This window comes from Macrobrachium nipponense, chromosome 41 (genome assembly GCF_015104395.2).
Source record: "Macrobrachium nipponense isolate FS-2020 chromosome 41, ASM1510439v2, whole genome shotgun sequence".
Classification (NCBI taxonomy): domain Eukaryota; kingdom Metazoa; phylum Arthropoda; class Malacostraca; order Decapoda; family Palaemonidae; genus Macrobrachium; species Macrobrachium nipponense.
In genome coordinates this window covers 52,344,239-52,367,019 of record NC_061102.1, presented here as the reverse complement: position 1 = coordinate 52,367,019, position 22,781 = coordinate 52,344,239, and the positions used below count along the sequence as shown (strand labels likewise).

Sequence of the window (22,781 nt, the reverse complement as noted above, 5' to 3'; positions counted from 1 at the left end):
TCACGTACCCTCTTGGTATATTTACGTCATCTCTTTTTCTGAGTACACGTAGTTATAATCATATTTAGAACCTCTCCTTAGACTTTACTGAACGATTTCTCAGTTGTAGTTATGAATTTAGAAAGACTCCGAAACTCTTTACATCACTTTTTTTATTATTAATTTTTCCGTAAGGTGACTACGAAACTTGCATTTTTCACTTTTCCTAGAGACTTTGCTTGATGTAATTTAATTTGCCAGATTTCCATCGTACTATTAACACACTTAGAACGAATTTACTAGACATGCACTTTACCACGTTCTTTCAGGAAAGATGACCCATGTTTTATTCCCCATTTAATAATTTACATTTTGCCGGATTCCCATTTTGCTATTAGTATCTTTAAAATTAATTTACCAGACTTACCCTTGACACTTTACCATGTTCTTTTAAGGAAAAATGATATTGTTTTGTTTCCCATCTAATCATTCATTTTTCACTCTTCCATAAGAAGTGAAACTCTGTTATACAGTTAGACAAGGAATTCTGTTATACAGTTAGACAAGGAATGAGCCAAATTTTCATTTCACTGCATTTTACCAGATTTCCATTGTAAAAATGCATTTATACTTTGCTGATTAGTAGGCTACGCCAATGTGCAGTCTGGTGTAATTCCATTAAACGATATTTCGCCAAATTCTCATTTCGTCGAATTGCTGCCCCATACTGTCGGGTCGAAATGGCCCAAATGGTTCCACAATAATGGACTTCTGTGAAAACGATCGATCGACTGACTCAACTGTTACAGTAACGGATCTGTAGGGTGGAATCTGTACATAAAACATAAACGTATATAAGACCGCTGACTGTGTCAGTCAAAAGTAGACTTGCTTTGCAGGAGAGACGGTGAGGCCGGGAACGGAATTTGGGTTAATGGAAGCTGAGAGCAGATCTAGTAATAAGCATATATTAGAGAATATTGTACGAAAAGTGATGGTGAATTTTAATTTATAAAAACTTATAGAAAATCTACTGTCATTATTTTAACCTTATTTGGTGTTCTGTGCTGCTATGCCTCTCTCTCTCTCTCTCTCTCTCTCTCTCTCTCTCTCTCTCTCTCTCTCTCTCTCTCTCTTCTTTTTTTTTAGTGACGAATTGACAGTTTCGTTTCCTTCGCCATAATGTTTTTAGACGTTTTAGTTATAAATTAAAGACTTACTTAACAAAGGCAAGATTTTCCTGCACAATGACAGATCGGAGAGATCGCATTTGGCGCAGCAGCCATTAAAATATCAGTTTCTGGAAAAATATGTGTCCAAATACTTATATATAAACCAGAGGGTCCATTTGGAAGAGGATGGCCAATCTCGAAATGGAATAGTCTTTATGCAGGAGGCATTAGAAAAAGGCTCCTGTGAACAAAGGCTTTTCAGTTGATTATCTTGTGCGCCTTCTCCAAAATGGATCTACATTAAAGTGATTAGGATAGGACGTGTCTTTATTTATTTATCAGTTTATTTATTGATTTTTTTTTTATTAATTTGGTTCTAAGAGATTCTGATACTCGTTTCATGGTAGTTCTCCTCAAGAATATCTAAGAATTAGGTTTATTGAGGTAACTTTCTGTCATAGGTTCTCGCGTTTTCTCGTACAATTTCAGTTTCTCGCGTTTTCTCATACAATTTCAGAGTTGCTCGCGTTTCCCATACAATTTTCAAACTTTCTCTCGTTTTTTCCATACAATTTCCAAGTTGCTCGCGTTTCCCATACAATTTTCAAAGTTTCTCTCGTTCTTCCATACAATATCCAAGTTGCTCGCGTTTCCCATATAATTTCCGAGAACTGATATGAGAGAGATGTTATGCGTCTCATTCAGTTGCGTTCACTTTCAGACCTTCTTGAAAAGGTAAAATAGAAATAATTCTTGTCAATGTTTCTCTTTGTTCTGAAACTTTCATAGATATTTTCTTACACATTTTCTACGTTTCAAGTTTGTTCAGATCTTAACATTTCTCAACTGTGGACATTTCAGTCAGCAGAAGCTGACAAGTTCAATGGGCATTGATTTATTTAAGTAGAAAGCTCTTAGATATAATAATAATAATAATAATAATAATAATAATAATAATAATAATAATAATAATGCCAGAATGTCTGCAGCTGCCGTAGAAATAGACAAATATAGTTTGGATTCTATCAAAGGTGGAGAATAGTTTCAACCTGACGTTCCACTGACCGTTTGTATCGGTCATCAACCGGCTAATCAATAGATGAGGTCATTACTTCGAGACCGGTGCGTTTATTATTCAAATAATTTACACCAGATTTGGGTTTAGATACCAATTGGCCGCTGAAGATCTCGGTGAATTAATTTATTGGGTGATTCGGGAAGTAAGCTGTCATTCGGTAGACTGATTTGATGGTTATTGGGTTTTCAGTAATAATATAATAATAATAAAATTCAAGTGGATCATTCTTGTTTGTCCGGCCCGGGTGGGAACGGGGTAGGTAGGGGAGACATAATCCACCCTCCTCCTGCAAACCTGTTTGTCCACCCTGGGTGTGGGATGGGTAGGTAGGGAATTGGGAGGGTAGGGTAGACATGACACATTTTCCCTCCTGCAAACCTGTTTGTCCACCCTGGGTGTGGAGTGTGGGATGGGTAGGTAGGGGATTGGGAGGGTAGGGTACACATGACGCATCTACCCTCCTCCTGCAAACTTGTTTGTCCAGCCCAAGTGGGGGCGGGGTAGGTAAGGGATTTCCAGGGAAGGTATGGGAGACATGACACATCCACCTTCCTCCTGCAAATCTGTTTGTCCGGCCCAAGTGGGGAAGGGGTATGTAGGGCATCAGGAGGGTAGGGTAGACATGACACATCCACTCTCCTCCTGCAAACCTGTTTGGCCGGGGTAGGTAGGGGGTCTCCCGGGAAGGTAGGGGAGACATGACGGGCAGCGCCGGGTTCCAGCATAGCGTGGCGCAAGCCATCAAGCTCATAATAGTAATAATAAAGTCAAAAATGATTCGGGAACCAATCAGTCAGTTGACTAACCCAGTAACTGACTAATTGACTGTTTGATTGAATGATGTTGGAGAGGGAATCTCGTGTGTGTTTTCGCAGCTAAATCTGTTGTGCTGCTGCTCATCCATCTCACCTGACCTCCTCCCCCCCTTTGAGAACGCCCTGGTTCTGCTTCTCCCGGAGATGGATGGGAACGAATCCGGAAAACAAGACAAAAAAAATGGGGTAGGAAGAAGAAGAAGGAGGAAGAAGAAATATCCCTAATTAAGACAGACGCAAAAGCTGTATGTAACTAATGATGCCTTGGAACAAAAATACGAAAATGCGTTCCCCTGCCTATTGCGGTTAGCGTTTGGTTTTCTCCCTTCACGTTTTAGTTTTTTAAATTATAAATAAAGTCTGTGTGATTGAATTTAATGAATTGTGTGAAGTACAAGTTATATTAGATCTTTCGCCGTTTCGTTTCCCAACTCAGCAAAACATAAATATTGTGTTTCCACTTGCTCTTATCTCGTTTGTAGTAATGCTTTGTACGCATGAAATCGTGGAAAAACCAAGCTTAAAAGTGTTCACTACTGAACGGTCTTTTTGGATATTTCCGGTCGTAATAGGCAGACTCTGACATCCTTTTCTATTTCTCCAGGAGTCACCAAACGGAAACTTATTATTGATTTAATTTCTGTAATCAAGGGCATGAAATTTTCTAAGAGAATCCGAAGCAAAATTTAAGTTTTTTGGTATATTTTAAAAATTATCTTTAGCTGTATATAAAATTTACTATCCATAGATATTATACTATACCTGGTATTGAGGTTTTTCATTGGATTGGAATACCTGGATTGGAATACATGTAGTCATTGTAGGCATAAAAATAGTTTTGTTCCTCCACTCTTTCAATATTTTACTGATAATAATAAACCCCCACCCCCCACCCAATCAAAATGCCTCACTGGTTACCAAACATTCGACCGTAATTGTTGTTGTTATGATAATGGACGTTGAATGATTATAAGATTAAAAATTCTGATGTGAAATGTTACTGCAATAAGTTTCATAATTTCCATGACAATCTTGGTGATATATTCATCCCGAGACCTACTATTAAGCTCTCTCTCTCTCTCTCTCTCTCTCTCTCTCTCTCTCTCTCTCTCTCTCTCTCTCTCTCTCTCCACGTCTTATATGTACATCTTCAGTATCCAGATACCATTTTGAAACCCCCCCCCCCCCCCATCAACCCCCTCGAGTCCCAGCTGAATGCTCAGACCTGTTAACCGTCTTAAGTAGGTCTAGGCATTTCTACCTCAGCACAAGTAAAATATTATAATGAGTTAATTGCCGAGTTTAGTCAGACTGTGGATTGCAGCCGGATTGCAGAGAGCCGCGATGTGATACGAAATGTTTGGCATCTAATTAACCCCCAAATAATTAGTTGATTACAATGAAAACGTAAAATCTGTAACCTATACTTTTACTTACTCGGAAGTAAGTTTACTACGTTGTTTTTTTTTCCTAGCCGGTAGGAAAGTCCTCTGGAAAAGCCTAAAAAAGTATTTAAAAAGATGTTTTGCCTTGAGTTAAAGATAGAGGGATTTTTGGATAGGAGATTTATGATTTATTTATTAGAATGAAAATGTAAAAAAATAAATAATGTGCATGTAAAACAGTACAGACAAATTATTTCTAATAAAATATAGCGCTTTTATTTTAATTTTCGTTGGTCAAACAAGGCTCTGTACCGTTTAACGCCCACATTATTTGTTTTTTACAGTTTCATTCTAATAAATACATCATAAATATCCTATCCTAAAACTCCTGTATCCTTAACTTAACACAAAACACCTTCTTCAGACCTCTTTAGGCTTTTCCGTGGGGCTTTCACCAATGCTTCTCCATGAATCCTTACAGCCACTTTGTGTCCAGCACGTTTCACATTTCATGTTTGGTTTTTATAAATGCCCCACACTTTAATTTCAGTGCGATCAGTTTACTACATGTTTCACAATCTAAGTGGAAATATTGTTTTTTTAGGTAATAATTTGATGTTTACTAGTGTTTGATGCACTACATACGGTATGTACATATAAATGTATGTATGTGGTATATATATATAATATATATATATATATATATATATATATATATATATATATATATATATATATATATATATGAATAACTTGATCACGAAGTATATAAAACGTGATGCTATGTATAAATAAAGGTTTTTTTTGCCACGAAGGAAAAAAAATGAAAAAGAAAAGCGAGTAGCCGATACTTTCGGTCCTATTCGGACCCTTTACTGAGAGTCCGAATGGGACCGAAAGTACTCGGCTAACTCGCTTTTTTCATTTTTTTTCTTCGTGGCAAAAAAACTTTATATATATATATAACATATATATATATATATATATATATATATATATATATATATATATATATGTGTGTGTGTGTGTGTGTGTGTGTGTGTGTGCGCACGATCTTTGTTCTCACTTTTACTTTTATATCTCTCTGTACCTCATTCAGTAAAGCCTCTTGATAATTTTAGGTGGAGGTTGAAACGTGAATTGTCTTTCAAAAGCGCACTCAAGTTTTTGCTGTGTCACGCCAATTAATTCGAAAAGCAAAGCTTCAAACCTTGCTTAAAACGTATTGTAATTTATGTCGCAGAAAACATCCAAGATTTTACGAGTAAATAACTTACTCGGCCGTTTAATTAACCCAGTCCGTTTCAGAGGTCTATCCCGCGCAGTTTCTTGAGGGCAAAGCCGCAGCTGAGAATTGTTCTTGGAACAAAGGAGACTGAAACACCTTGGGTTTGTGCTTCAGTGATTGTGCACAAAGGCGGTTGTTTTTCTAACTGTGAAATGCCTCGTAGGCGTGTCGCAGTTGGCTGATCAGCTGGAGAGAAGGTTGAAGAAAAAAAATCGTACTCCTTGAGAGCAGTTACCGTAGAAAATGGTGTAGGAAGTACTCTCCGAAAGCATTATAAATGGTGTAAGAAGTGCTCTTCGAGAGCAATTACTTTAGAAAATGTTGTATGAAGTACTCTTCGAGATCAGTTACTTTAGAAAATGGTGTAAGAAGTACTCTTGGAGAGCAGTTAAATTATAAAATGGTGTAAGAAGTACTCTTTGAGAGCATTTACTTTAGAAAATGGTGTAAGAAGTACTCTTCGAGAGCAATTACTTTAGAAAATGGTGTAAGAAGTACTCTTCGAGAGCTTTATAAATGGTGTAAGAAGTGCTCTTCGAGAGCAATTACTTTAGAAAATGGTGTAAGAAGTACTCTTCGAGAGCAGTTACTTTAGAAAATGGTGTAGGAAGTACTTTTCGAGAGAAGGTACTTTAGAAAATGGTGTAAGAAGTACTCTTCGAGAGCAGTTACTTTAAAAAATGGTGTAGGAAGTATTCTTCGAGAGCAGTTACTTTAGAAAATGGTGTAGGAAGTACTTTTCGAGAGAAGGTACTTTAGAAAATGGTGTAAGAAGTACTCTTCGAGAGCAGTTACTTTAAAAAATGGTGTAGGAAGTATTCTTCGAGAGCAGTTACTTTAGAAAATGGTGTAAGAATCATTATGAGCAAACGTGTGACTGGTTCAGTAAGTAGAGATTAGTAGCTGATACTCTCAATAAGGAAATGACAACGGAAGGCTTCCAGTTGGAGCTAAACTTTCAGTGACTTCTGTCTTTGGAAGGACATTTCTTTGAGTCGTTTCACTTTCCTCGGGATTCACTTTATCATTCATTATTGTTCCCCGACGTTGGAATTTGCAGTAAAAGAAACACATCTCTAACTAATAAATTCGTAGCCTGATACAAACAAAAGAAGTTAGATATGCACATTGTTTTCTGTTTTACGAGTGCGAAACAGCTCGAGGGAATTTTTTTTATTTTTAAATAGATGTTTTACTTCCTAACATCAGAAATCTGTACTAGATTTGTTTACACTGATCTATTTAAGAAAAGTCTCTTTTCGATACGGGCTGCTCTGGGAGCAAGAGCCTGTGCTGGCATAAGACCCAGCTTAATCTAAAACAAAATCTTTCACTTCGCAGTTTCTGTAAAAGGCAAAATTCATTGGCGATCTTAGCATTATTACATGCGAGAAAATAAAATGTTGTTTTTTTTTTACAAATACAGTTTACGCTGGTATGTTGCAAATTTATTATTAAAAAATATAACTGATTTATTATTTCTTTACAAAAAATAACATTATGACTTTCCTTTTCATCTTAAAAATAGTATGATATGCTTGAAATTCAAGGGTGTGTTAATTCTTAATTAGTAGTGTGCATAATTTATTTTTCGAGTTGCACCCAGAAATAATATTTAGCCACAAATAATATTTAGCCACACTGAATATTCCACGTGTATCAACCCTTCTCCCTAACATGACAACAACCATCGATCATTGTTTTATTACCTTGAATGATTGAATTCCGACGTAGGCGTATTGGAACAACTGTGGTGGCAACTTACTCACTTAGAACTTATACTCTGTTTTTTTTTCATCTGTCCACCCGCTTGTGGTGTTTGCGTATGGTAATACTGCATCCTGGGCTTTAGATAGTTATGTTATGTGTAAGTTTTAGGTAAATAAAAGGATATCTGGGTGTACATTTACAACTGAAAAGTGTTTTTTAATAATTTACTGTATGCGAATTACACCGTTAATATTCGAAATAAGATATTATTATTGTTGAATGTAAGCTGAATGTAACTATCTAAAGCCCGGGACGCAGTGTTACCATACGCAAACACCACAGGCGGATGGACAGATGGAAAAAACAGAGTATAGTTTACCCTCCCTCGCTCTTGAACTGGATTCCAGTTCTGTAATATAGTATTGAATTAAATGCATTAAATAACATTGGAGTTAAACACACGGTTGATGTTTAAATGCCGAGTTCTTGAAGTGTTACCCTTACCTGTTCACCCTGTAGGGGGATAGCGCCGTCAGTGGACCTCATGTTATGCACTGTAGGCATTACTTAAGGTTCTTTGCAGCTTGCCCTCGGCCCCTAGCTGCAACCACTTTCGTTCCTTTTAGTGTACCTCTGGTCATATTCTCTTTCTTCCATCTTACTTTCCACCCTCTCCTAACACTTCATTCATAGTGCAACTGCTTTGAGGTTTACCTCCTGTTACCCCTTTCAAACCTTTTACTGTTAATTTCCAATTCAGCGCTGAATGACGTCATATGTCCCAGTGCTTGGCCTTTGGTCTAAATTCTATATTCAACTCAACCTTATCTGCTCCCCGTGTCCCGTTACTGAACTTTGTTTAATACACTCTAATTTTCGCTTACTCGTGGCATAAGCCTACAAACTACTTTGTTGTTGACAGGAATTTGAGGATAGGATATTTATGATTTATTTAAAAGTATGAAAATTTGAAAAATTAATAATGTGTATGTTAAACAGTACAGAAAGAATATTTCTAATTGATTTTCGTTGGTGAAACAACGCTCTATTTGACCGTAGATTTTAGCAGGACGCCCCGAGAATGTTGGGTGTCGGATCACTCCTTGTTAAAACGTAAGGTATGTGTACATGAGGTAATCCCGTATGACTCATGTTTTAATAAGTAAAACCAAAACTTTAATATATTTCTTCTGGTGTTTGGTTTATAATAACTACTATATATACTTGAACTACTACATAAGTCATAATAGATAATAGATTAAAAAGAAATCATAGAATCAGTGTGACCAAATTCAAGTCGTTAATACTTCAGAGGAAAATCATAACGACAGTTATTTTCGTTTCCAATAAAAATTGGATGGATTCAAACGTGGAGGAGACGGGTCCAATCAAAAGCCGTTTCTTTGATCTAATGCCGATCAAAGAGTCTTGCGCCTAATTGGAAAAGTATTAACAGAATTGCAGATTTCGTGAGGTGATTTGCTCCGCTCACAGCGCGCATCATTTACCCAGCGCGTGTCTATCTGATTTCATGGTGGTGGTCATTAAAATACCTTTTTATATTTCTGTGGTCGCCCCGCCAGTATTTTCGCATATTGGTTTGTATATTAATTAGTCCGCTTTTTCTGTAATTTCTTTCTAGGTATGCGTGTGCTTGTGTGTGTGTGTGTGTGTGTGTGTGTATGCTTAACAAATCACAGACGACCAAGGTAATCTTTGCAATAGTAGTAAAGTGCTATATACCCAAACCTAGCTTAACCTCTCTCTCTCTCTCTCTCTCTCTCCATTCCTCTCTTCTCTCTCTCTCCTCTCTCTCTCTCTCTCCTCTCTATATATATATATATATATATATATATATATATATATTATATATGAATATATATATATATGCTTAAAATATCACAGCAGGAAAATGATAGGCAGAAAGACAATGCAAAGCTCTTTCGCCTTTATTCAGGCATTATCGAGGACCCCCCCAGGAAAAAAGAAGTCTGAATAAAGGCAAAAGCGCTTGGTACTGACATTCTGCGCATCATTTTCATATGGTATTATATATATATATGTATATATATATATATATATATATATATATATATATATATATGTATGTATATATATATATAAATTTTCTTTTCTTTTTCACGAGTATTAAGCCACAAATTTCATTTAATTATCCAACTGCAGCCAAGGGGAGTTGTAAATGATCTGCCTCGTCATCAGTTTCATTCGAACTGCTGGGAAAAGAACGGTAATGCAGTGACTACGTCTTTTTTCGTTGCTTCCCAACCAGGTTGCGGCAGTTCGAATCCCACTGGAGACAGAGAACGTATCACTCGTAATTCGCCTTGGATATAAGTTATTCCTGAGGTATAGTGAATTGGACTTTAAACGAAATTGTGAGTTAGTATTTGTGTATGAAAAATTTTTTTGGTGTACGTGTCAAATATAATATATATATATATATATAGATATATATATATATATATATATATATATATATGTGTGTGTGTGTGTGTGAGTGTATGTGTATGTGTGTGTGTGCGTATATAATATATATATATATATATATATATATATATATATATATATATATATATATATATTATATATATATATTTCGCACACGAAAAAAAACACGGTGCATCATCAGTCTTTGGAAATAAAAACAATTACATTATAAAAGGAACTCACAATAAATACTAAAAATATGACATCAAAAAATATCAAAAGTTAAAAGTTAAAGATTTTAAAACAAGGCAAAAGAACCAAGAGAGAAAAAGAGAACTAAAAACACCAACCATCCAGGGTAAGAGACAAAGAAGGAATGGCAAACTTAGGCGTTCCAAACAAGACGACAGCCATGCCAGATACAAAGGTGAAGCCGTAGAGTTACTGTTCAGTGAAGGAACCAGCCTTTTAATGAGTAAGGACTCTAAGGTAGTTAAGTGCTCTGGGTCCCTCGTATAACCAATAATGGAGAAGTGCTGTTTCAAGACTTCTATTTTACATATTGCTGCATGATTTTTAATATTTGAGAATTCTGGTTGCTTCATTCTCTGTACGAAAACTGTAACCCATGTGACTGCAATATCTCACCTGCAGTAACTTACGTGTTGATCCAACGTAAGAGCCCGGACATCCAGGGCATGTGAATTTGTACACAACGTTCGATCTCATGAGGGCCTGCAGGCGATCTTTAAAGTTCAAAAATGAGCCTATTCTGCATGGAGTGTTAGAAATGAGTTTGAGTTGAAGGCATGGAATTTCCTGTTCTAGGATTTGCGTGAGTCTGCGTGAGAACTTGGTATCAAAAACATATGGGATGGATGCAAAAACCAGCTTTTTTGGAACATCGAAATTGGCTATAGGTGGCTGGAGAAATTTGGTTAATACTACGTTAATGATTTTGAGAACTACATCTTTAGGATAAGAATTTCTCTGAAAAAAGTTTAATAAAAATTCTATTTCATTGTGAAAAATGGACCAGCTAGAAGAGTATTTCAATGCTCTATGCACTAGGGTGTAAATATGTGTTTAATTTAAAAGTTTTTTGACAAGAACTGCAATAGTTGTTGGCTAGTCCTGTATATGTCTTTTTTCTATAAACTGCTGATGAGAATTCAGAGTTAATTCTTGCAACATTAATATCTAAGAATGGTAAACTGTCATTGCTCTCCGTTTCCATCGTGAACTGAATATTTGAGTGTCGTTCATTAATGTATTGTAAAAACTGTGCACATTGCCATGGATATTTAAAAAGAGCAAAAGTGTCATCCACATATCTTCTATAATAAGCTGGTTTAACAGAAGAGTCACATTGATCTGAAAATTTTGTTTCCAAGTCCGACATAAAAAAGTTAGCAAATATAGGACCTTTGTATCTGGCATAGCTGTCGTCTTGTTTGGAACGCCAGTTTGCCATTCCTTCTGTCTCTTACCCTGGATGGTTGGTGTTTTTGGTTCTCTTTTTCTCTCTTGGTTCTTTTGCCTTGTTTTAAAATCTTTAACTTTTAACTTTTGCAGTATTTTAATGATATAATATTTTTAGTATTTATTGTGAGTTCCTTTTATAAGGTAATTGTTTTTATTTCCACAGACTGATGATGCACCGTGTTTTTTTGTGTGCGAAACGTTTCTTAAATAAACTATGATGTCTACTAAGATGTATCACGAACCCTCTGAAATACTGTGATATTGCTGACGGAGATTATATATATATATATATATATATATATATATATATATATATATATATATATATATATATATATATACACACATACATACATACATATACATATACATATACACATACACATACACGTGTTTCCGGTTACTATCATTCATCATCCTTCCTTTCAGTATTCGTAGTTACAAACTAATTAACTGCATTTGAAAGTCGGAATGATAGGGAGGCGATTTATTAAAATGTAAATCTCAGACACTGGCAACTCTTCCATTAATATGAGCCATCTTCATGCCGTGTGCATTCCATTTGTATGTTTAAGTACCTTCACTCAGAAATAATTGGTTTTCAGTATATTTTGATTACCAGATACTAAACCACTGAATAATTAATACATCTGTATATCAGTGTGTCTGTATGGCTATCTCATTGTAATTACTGGTCGGCTGATGTAGTGGTTAGTGTCGTGTTATGTCACTCAGTTGTGGCGGGTTGCGCCTCCCCCTGGGCGATGAAATATCATTGGCTCTATCATAATCAGTTACTGTTGCAGTGTTGGGGTCTGCGGTGGGAGGTTGAAACCAGCATTATTTGGAAGCGTGAATTTCAAGTCAGTGGTCACTTTGTGCTTGTTTCGTGTGAATAGGTTTCATCTTCTGAAATTTATTAATAAAAAGTTATATTTCTGGTTAATGGAAGTTAGTCCCGATGAGAGCTGAATGAATTATTAATGATGATATTAGAGTTAAGAGAGCTTATAAACCTTTGAAAATATGGATTAAGTTAATCTTTCTCAGCGAAGATGTGAACATTTGTGAATGCAGTTTTAATATAAGAAAAATGCGGGAATATCATTGGGAAAACATTTTTTTCTGATTTACGAATCAAAACTTGAAAGAATCAAAGTTCTCGGTTGCCAGCAGAAAGTTTGTATGAAGTAAAGAGTATGACATTTCGAATAAAACTCTCTGGAAAATCCTTCAACACGAAGGTCACAGATGATTTCTGGTAATTTTCGAAGACACTTAGAAAATATAAGTCACGTTTATAAAATCCCGAGTCAAAGCTTATTAGAACAGAAAAACGGACTTGGCACATTGCGACGTAGCATATGGAATACTAATGTGAAGTGCATATAATACAAAGTCGACATTATCGCTTGCTCGGGGAGTAAGCCTACAACCTACTTTGTTGTTGTTGTTGTTTTTTATTGGGTAGGGAAGCCTAAAAATGTCTGAAAAAGGTGTTTCGCGTTGAGTTAAAGATGCATTGATTTTAGGATAAGATATTTATCAGTTGTTTACTAGAATGGAAATGTAAAAAGTAAATAGTGTGCATGTTAAACACTTAAACAAAATTGCTTTAATAAAATATGACGTATTTATTTTGATTTCCGTTGTTGAAATAGAACTCTATTTGACCGTAGATTTTAGCAAGGGGGCCGAGTAAGCTGTAGGTCAGATCACATATTGTATAGAATACTAAGGCCAATATTAATGCACTAAGTAGAGTTGACTGCAATAAGATTCCAATAAGAGGAAACTGTATTCCAATGGCCCCTCATCCGCCTGGCTTCTCTTCAGATACTTGCGCGCTTGCGAGTGCGAGCGCACAGATATACGCTGTGGTTCCAGATGTGTTCATGCATTTAAGTCCGATTCGGTAGTCCCGAGTTCGATTCCCCGCTCAGCCAACGTGGAATCAGAGGAATTTGTTTCTGGTAATTAGAAATTCATTTCTCGATATAATGTGGTTCGAATCCTACAATAAGCTGTAGGTCTCGTTGCTAGGCAACCAATTGGTTCCTAGCCACGTAAAAGTATCTAATCCTTCGGGCCAGCCCTAGGAGAGCTGTTTATCAGCTTAGTGGTCTGGTTAAACTAATATATACTTCTTGCATTTAAGTAAATGTGCTTGCAGTTTTACCTAACTGGAGTGAAGTATGCGTACTTATAAATCGACACTGCAAGGGAGGATTTATCATTTCAAATGTGTACAGTTCGCCTTAGCTATTTTATACTTCTTTTGCTTAATTTGGATGGAATGAACTCGGTCGTTTGGCTGATTGGTTAGACGATATGAATTTACTTGATGTCAAGGAAAGAAAAGAGTGAAAATAAAGTAAATTAGAAAGAGAAAGGATGTTGTATGCCTCACGTCTTATTCACTAAGTCAACTAGGAGGTATTTTTTGAATTGGCTCAGAGACTCTTGTGAACGTCAGCTTTGAGAGAGAAGCTTTCACTGAAGAACGATTTGATAGATAAACTTTTGAGAAAATGTTTATAGAAGAGCGATGTTCTCAGAGCTGAGGTTTTTTTTTCAGTGAAAGTTTGTCGTGGAAATATTGTTAGTATTTTGTGTGTGTTTTTTTTTTTTTTATTTTTTTTTTTTTTTGCCAGATATATTGTCATTTTTTAAGTTGAGATAGTGGGAGTTGGCCGAGAACTTTTCTTTTCCTATTCATATATATATATATATATATATATATATATATATATATATATATATACATACATATATATATATATATATATATATATATATATATATATATATATATATATATAGTACACACAGGCGTATATATTACCTGGCATATAAAGAATGAAAAAGAAAAAAAGAGCAGACGACTCAATAATGTTATACATGTCTTTTTCTTCTCTTGTTTTGGTGTACGCGTTTCCTGGGTTCGGAGAGAGAGAGAGAGAGAGAGAGAGAGAGAGAGAGAGAGAGAGAGAGAGAGAGATGGCTTCTCGTCCGACGGTCTAATAAAACATTTATCACACAGACTCATGGCGTAATTTTCAACTTCTGATACGATCATAGGTGCTTTCAGGGTAATCTCAATGAAAAAAATAATAACAATAAATAAATAATTTATAAAATAAATATATATGAAAGCTTATCGTCTGCATCTCATATCGCTGATATCTGTCATGAGTTGACCGCATTTCGTTCGGCGCTTGTGTCTACGAGATGTGTGAATGTTACGCTTGCTGAGTGGCCCCGGTAAAGCGCTCATACGTCATACGTGCAACGTGGTAGGAAAAGGTTGAGTAGTCGCAAGATCAATGATTGCAGCCCTATGAAAATGCGGGTGTCTCTTCTTGGTAAACATGTTAGACAGCTTGTTTTGCTGCATAGATATTGCTGAAAGATTAATAAATATTAATCGCAGGAAATTAGTTTTGGTCAGACAAGTACTAAAACCATTTTCAGCGCAGCAACTGGCCAGTTTACCCGTAACTTTTATATTTTCATGAGAGATACTCAGTTTTTTACGTATTCTTAGAAAGCCCTTCCTTCCGTACAGTGTCTTAGCGAGGGAAAGTTTATCGCACGTAAGAAAGCAGACGAAGAATATTGAAACTTCTGTCTGAAACTCTCATGGCCCAGTAGCTTTCGTTCGTGACGTGACGAAACTGCAGCGGGGTCGACGGGGCGTAACGTAACCACTCGCAGGCAGCACTGCCAGCCAGTGTGGCTCCAACCGTCGAGGAAGAAGGTTGTATTAGGCTGCGCCAGACGCAGACACGATGGACGTGGCAGTTTTGGGCGAACATATTTCCCAATATTGTTGCGATTTTTACTGTCTGATTGATCAGTGTCCGTTTCGATAGTGATTGACAGTTGGTTGTGCGGTGATAGAAAAGACTCTAGTTGTGAGAAGTGATCCACAAAACGATCAACGAAAGCATTTTTGTTAAAGAATTTAATAAACAATATTATTTTAATATAAAAGTGGAGACTGCTGGTTGACAGAAATGGAGCTAACTGAAGAGGCGTTGTTGGGTGAGTACTATGAACGCTGATTATTTATGATAACGAGCGCTAATCATGCACATTACTAAAAGTATCAAGATAAACTAGCTTCATACCACTGTACAAACACATTATATATATAGTACAGATATATGTCTATATATAATATAGTGTTTTCAACAGTTTTATCGCATACAAACTGAAGAAGTGCCAGTTAAAAGTTGAGAAAGTTCCGGAACAGTGATTTTCGTGAATCGAGCACATGCAAACGCTTCTTTAGAGTTTTCTTATCTCTTTGTTTCAATCAAGATATTATACTGGAAGGGGGGCGGGGTGAAGTGAGCTGCTGTTGTAGGTTCTAGATTTCGCTAGTTTTAGAGATCGTCTAAAAATTATCTTGTTATTCCTCCGAAGAACAATATTTCTCTGTATTGATTTTCTCGTTAGCCATGAATTATTCTCTCTCTCTCTCTCTCTCTCTCTCTCTCTCTCTCTCTCTCTCTCTCATGCTAACAAAATATTTTGCTTTCTCTTCTGCAGTGGAGCTTTTATTTTCTCCCGAAATTAGACTTTCCATTTTCTAAAGCGGTTTCTGTAATTTTCTTTATTTCATTAACTTTCTCGCTCACAATTTGAGGTTTGTTATCTTTTCTTAAGAATGAGAGCTTATGAATTAAACGTATGTCCAGATATGCAACGTAGTTTTCAAGCTATTATATATATATATATATATAATATATATATATATATATAGATATAATATATATATATGTATATATAATATATATATGTGTGTGTGTGTGTGTGTGTGCGTGCGTGTGTGTGCGTGCGTGTGTGGTGTGTGTGTGTGTGTGTGTGTGTGTGTGTATGATGTCACTCTCCAGGTAAGTTTGGGTGGAGCATTCATAGGCCTATGCAAGACACTTATTCCTAATTGATCAGATTGTCACCAGTGGCAGTACTTCTCTTGATAAGACTACCTGTAAGCACCTAATAAATTGATAGCCGCTGTTGCTGATAGGACACACACACACACACACACACACACACACACCACACACACATATATATATATATATATATATATATATAACACATACATACACACACATATAATCTCTCCTTTCTCTTATTTTTGCATCACTGACCGTTGAGAGGCAGTCGTCCAAGCTGTCCACTCAGCTGATGATGATGGCTATTGGTCTCATTCCCAGTTCAGTCCGTCATTTGCTTGTCAATGCTGATTAAGATCTGGGCTATTTCGTAGATGGGTCCAGACGAAATTTCTGGTGTTTCGCAGTTGACATCCCCCCACCCCCCCCCCCCCCCCCACCAAGACCTCTCAAAAGATTGACCGAAGTTAACCCCCCTCCCCCCGGTCTCGTGTTCCTTTTATCAGCAACCCAGGAATCGTCCTTCAGAGATCTTAAAATGTAGATTCCAGTAATGTATTTTATTTAGCATTTCAAATATTTATGACTGGCCTTGTCCTTTGTGTAGACGCATAATCTCACACGCATCATATGCATATGTATTATAAAATTCTCTCTCTCTCTCTCTCTCCTCTCTCTCTCTCTCTCTCTATATATATATATATATATATATATGTGTGTGTGTGTGTGTGTGTGTGTGTGTGCGCCTCAGTGGCGTGATTGGTATGGTCTTGGCCTGCCACCTCGCTGGCCGCGAGTTCGATTCTCAGACATTCCACTGAGGGATCAGAGATGTGTATTTCTGCTGACTGAAGTTCACTCTCGACGTGGTTCGGAAATCAAGTAAAGCCGTTTGTATATACCGTTGCTGAATAACCACTGGTTCCATGCAACGTTTAAAACACCATACAAACGAACAAACAATCTCAAACCTCTCAGATTTAAATTTTCGCTTTTCACGAAATTGTACATATTTACACATTATTTGTATATATATATATAGATATATATATATATATATATATATACATATAGCATAACCTAGCTCGTCTTAGGCTTCAATAGGACGGGATGGTTTAGATTCCAAATTTTTTAATTTACAAAGTACTAGCCTTCAAAGGCGCACAGTCGTCTTTTTTCAGGTATACGGGGTACGCCTTTGAAAGCTTGCACTACGTAAATTAAAGATTCTGGAATCTAAACCATTCCGTCTTACTGAAGCCAAATAAGAGTAACATGAATCTGTGTACACTGCGAAGTTGTGTGGCTGCTTTGTATATATACACATATATATATATTATATATAGATATATATATATATATATATTATATAAATTTTACAAGTTACATGTATTAATTATATATACTATTTACTTACTTTAACATATATTTATTTCAGTTTTTTCCAACAATTTCTTATGCTAAAAAACTGTTCGGTAGCATAATAATGCGCATCAAGAAAGTACTTGAACAGAACTTGTTATTAATGTATATTCAAGTATGCCTAGTTTGCTTCTAATATATATATATAATATATATATATATATATATATATATGTGTGTGTATATATATATATAGATAGATATAGACAGATATATAGATGTATATATAAGCAAATGTAGAAGCATAGCCTACATATGTACAATAAAATAAATATTATAGGCCCAGTAATTCGTCATATTCCAAGTCATTTGATCAGCATGATCAAGGGACCTCTGGTCTGGTCACTACTTTAATTTGATGTCAGTAAAATAAAAAAAATAAAAAAAAAGCCAGACGCGTTATAAGGCTGACATCTCTCATTAAACCCAAAAGCCATAGATTTAAATTCTGGTCAGAGCAGTTGCATTACTAATTATATATAATTCCAGTTTATCCGCAAGGTTACGTGATTTCAGATATTAGTTGGTATTTGTGGCTGTGGCTCAGAATTTGACAGTATGTGTGTGTGTGTATTATACTCCGCAGGGGGTTGGAGCCGTCAGTGCACCTCATGCGGTGCACTGTAGTCAATACTTGAGGTTCATTGCAGGGTTCCTTCGGCCTCTAGCTGCAACCCCTTTCATTCCTATTACTGTACCTCCTTTCTTATGCTCTTTCTTCCATCATACTTTCCACGCTCTTCTAACAATTGATTCATAGTGCAACTGCTTTGAGGTTTTCCTTCTTTTACGCCTCTCTAACCTTTTCATTGTCAATTTCATTGAATGACCTTATAGGTCCCAGCACATGGTCCTAAATTCTTTATTTTTTATTATATAACAGTCTGTGTGCAATACAAGATCTTACTCATTTTTGCTCTAAAAGTGAATCTGTTCCAGGAATGCTTTCGGGATAATGTACTCTTCAGCAGAATTATGCTTTCATTGCTAATGAAAGCGTGGTGGTGGAAGTAGTAAGAAATTTGAACGCGAATGACTTAAGAATGTAACTTTATAAAATGACTTTTCTTTCTGCGACTTCAACTTCTTTAGGTGTCGTACATTGTCACGCGAGTGAACAGACTATTGTTAGACAAGAACTTTTTATGATTCGACTCGTTGTGGCGATGTGCAGAAAGCGCAGAGGTCCTTTTGCAACGACCAGTATATGATCATGATGTGTTTTCGAAAGCGGTTTATTCACGTGCAGAAACTCACAGTTTACATCAACTAGGACTCTCACTAGGACCCTCGTCTGAGCTCTCGGTTATGCAAAGGAGCTTTGGGGATTGCCAGGAGGATTAAATAAATTTTTGTTCGCAGTTTTCAAGGTCACGGTCTATTGACTGAAATACCAAATTTTAATGCCAAGGGCACGTGTCTATTGCAGTAGTGTCTTAATTATTTTGTTTTATTAAGATCACATTTACATTGGCTGAATATTTTTTATGATGTTTTTAATTAATCCCGTTTTGAAAGTTATAACTAATTTAATTGTTGAGCAATAGCAGTTCACATTCATATTGGTTGGATATTTTTTATGTTTTTAATTAATCTCGCTTTGAAAGTTGCATTAGTAATTGTTGATCAATAGCAGTTGCCATTGCAAGTTTGCTCTGATCTTGTAAATAATCTTCATTAATTTACTTTCATTACCATAATGATAGAAGTTTGCTTATGATATCTGTCTTGATCATGATTACCGAATAATAATCAGTTATCATATTATTTGTGTTATAGATATACTTTAACAATTTGTTTCTATTGCGAAAGAAATCGTTTATAGCCGGACCAAAATTTGCTTCTTTCTTAAAAACTGCAAGCAAATATTTAATTACACGCTTATTTCTTGCTGCTTCGTTGCTTTCAGCGCAAAGCTGATTATTATGTTCTTTTTAGTCTATTAGTTTCTCTTTGCCTGTAAGTAGCATTATTGAATGGATTTGTTTACTTACAATAACAGCTTTGATAGACAGAATTATTTTTTGTTTTTTTTGTTTCTTTGGTCACGTTAAGTTGCAATTATTGTCATCACATTATACGTTCTTTAAAATATATTTAGACATATAAGGCATTTTAAGGCACGCATAGTGCGATGATCTTATATTTAGCATACAAGGCAATCATATTCTTATGAATTTAATGTGGTCTTTACATGGTTACAGTATGCAGAAACATTTCATGTTTATAAACTTGTGAAAAACTTCATAAGTTGATTGGCTATTTGGTAATGAAAGTATTTAGAAAATACAGACATACACATATCTATCCATATATACATATATATACTATATATATACTGTATATATACACATACATACACAAGCACATACTTGCGCATCTGAAGTCCGCCTTTCATTTATTAGTTGTTTAATTTTTCCTGGATACATGCCCATGGAGGATATATATATATATATATATATATATATATATATATATATATATATATATATATATATATGTGTGTGTGTGTGTGTGTGTGTATATATATATATATATATATATATATATATATATATATATATGATATATATGTGTATATGTGTGTGTGTGTATGAACATATCTTATATATCTTATTGACAAGATGCGTGTATAAGTGTGTGTATTCACTGCACAACTGCATAGATACCATTTCACCACATTTTCTTCTACAGTCTTTCTGTGTGAATCTCCACCTGGCGAGTCCATCCTTAGGGTACTTTTCCTTTTCCAAGGCTCCTTAATGGGTATCCTTTCGTTTTAGCGTAGTCTTCTGAAATGCAAATTTGTCATCGTTTAAAGAACAGGACTACCGTAGGAGGTTGCACTTATCGGAATATCTCACATTTCTTCGTGTGATACTGAATTCAGATGTAATTTAGCTGGTGTTAATGATCCTGTCGTGTAGATATATGCAAGACCTTGGTCGGATCAGGTAAATGTTAATTACACACACTTGCAAATACCTATTATATATATATATATATATATATATATATATATATATGTATATTTTTTTATACATTATTATATATATATATATATATATATATATATATATATATATATATATATATATATATATAGTCTTATAATCTTTTATACAAGTATGTCCCTTGAGGGAGGCAGCTGCCCCCGAAATATCACGCTATCCTTTATTAGTGTATTTAAAGGGAAATCTTTATATATATATATATAATATATATATATAGATATATATATATATATATATATATTTATATATATATATAATATATATATATATATATATATATATATACCAATCAGTGCTTTTTAAAAGCATAATTTTGTCCAAAAAGGAAGAGAAACCCCGCGAAATCGCCCTTGTGGTCTCCTTGAGGAAACCGCAAATACTCAGCTGTTCTTCCAGAGGTGCTGACCTGCCTCTCCAGGAACGTTGTAGTAAAGGTTGATAGTGTTTTGCTGACGTCACAAACCCATTTTAAGAACTTCGAGGTGGTTTCCCAAACAGCGTTCGAAAGTTGTCGCTATCTTTAAATTGGACGTTGCTTGGTTGAATTCTTGTATACTGAACAGGGTAAGACCTGTCAAAAATCTTCTATACTAAACAGTGTAAGATCCATCAGAATTCTTGTATACTAAACAGGGTAAGACCCATCAGAATTCTTGTATACTAAATAGGGTAAGACCTATCAGAATTCTATTTCACTTGCTTTATATTATTCGTAACACCTGTTTCGTATCTAAACGAGTTTCTCTTTCTTGACCGAGATCATGCAATTATTGCACCATTTTTAATGTGTAGGTGTGCATGCCATGAACAACCAAACAACCATTGGAGGTTAATAACCATTTTAAGGAGAATTAATTCTTATTTTTGGAAAATACTTTGCTTTCTCAAAGGCAATTTGATTTACAGGGGTACTACTTAGTGTCTTCAGTTATCATTTATCAAACAAACGGGGTTTTCATTCGTAAGTGGTTCTATTCAGATTTTTCTTTGTTTACTAATGTTTTATGGCGTTTTTTGGATCGTTACCTATAGGGTATTTATTGTTATTATTTGCATTTCAGCAGTAGAGTTTCATTATTTTGTGACTGAGTAAATCCAGTATGTTTATAATAGATTTTTCTGTTTTTCCCAAGATAACTTTTCAATAGAAATTTTGGTTTTTCAAGAGATACGTAAAATTCTATTTTTTGCGATTCTGAACCTTGCAAAAACTACATTATTTGCGCAGTTTTGTTCTTCTGTTTTTTCTAACCGTTTGCTTTTTTAAAATCCTTGCGAAGGTCGGTTGTATTTTCGTAATTTTTTCTTAGTTTTTGATTTCCATAAAATTTTGTTCGTTTGTGTGTTTGTACAAAAAATAACTTATATTTTATTTTTTCTATTTTCGTTAATATTATAAATTCGCAGGAAATCGTTTGTTTCGTCTAATTTAATCTTAATTGTGATTTTTGTGTGACTTAAATGTTCGTTTATTCGAAATATGAGTTGCCCATTCATTACTCTTACAAACATGGGCCAGAATTTGGGCTTTATGATTTTGTTAAAAGGAGCACCGCAGCTCAAAAACTATATGACAGTTATAACTGTGTGCAAAATGCATTTCAGCTTTCCATAAATCAAGCCGGTTCCCCAAAAACATTTCATGAATTTTTCTTTTGCATTTATAGGAAGCAACGATACATATAAAATATTATTTGCCCTTTTGGGGATTATTAATCAAATTAGCTTTTGTACATGAGTACTACCTACTCTTAAGTCATGAAGTACGGTTATTATTTACATATTTATGTTACTCTACGTACATGTTCTCTCTCACACACACACATATATTTTTATTTACATATATGCTTAAAAAAATCGCAGTAGATGCACGTGAATACCACAGGAAAAGGACAGGCAGGTGATCCCGTAGCTACCAAGCGTTTTCTCCTGTTTATTCAGGCATCGTCGGAGCACAAATAGACAGAAGAAAGTACTTGGTATTAACCCTCTGCCTGTCATTTTCATGTGGTATTCGTTTATTTATATGTGTATATACATTATATAGATACACATGGATATAGGATGAGACAAGC

The 22,781-nt window shown here is 35.3% G+C and overlaps 1 protein-coding gene across 12 annotated transcripts in view; it reads left to right on the top strand.

Annotated features, from left to right (window-relative positions):
• LOC135212763 (protein quick-to-court-like) overlaps positions 1-22,781 on the top strand; it is a 312,189-nt gene that overhangs the window by 121,713 nt on the left and 167,695 nt on the right. The window contains exon 1 of one of the 12 annotated variants that reach the window (XM_064246514.1): positions 15,078-15,407. The exons of the other annotated variants lie outside the window; for them this stretch is intronic. Within the exon in view, the coding sequence (XP_064102584.1) occupies positions 15,380-15,407 (28 nt within the window). The 5' untranslated portion in view covers positions 15,078-15,379. Of the gene's footprint in view, positions 1-15,077; positions 15,408-22,781 lie in introns of those variants that run through there. 12 annotated transcript variants of the gene reach the window in all.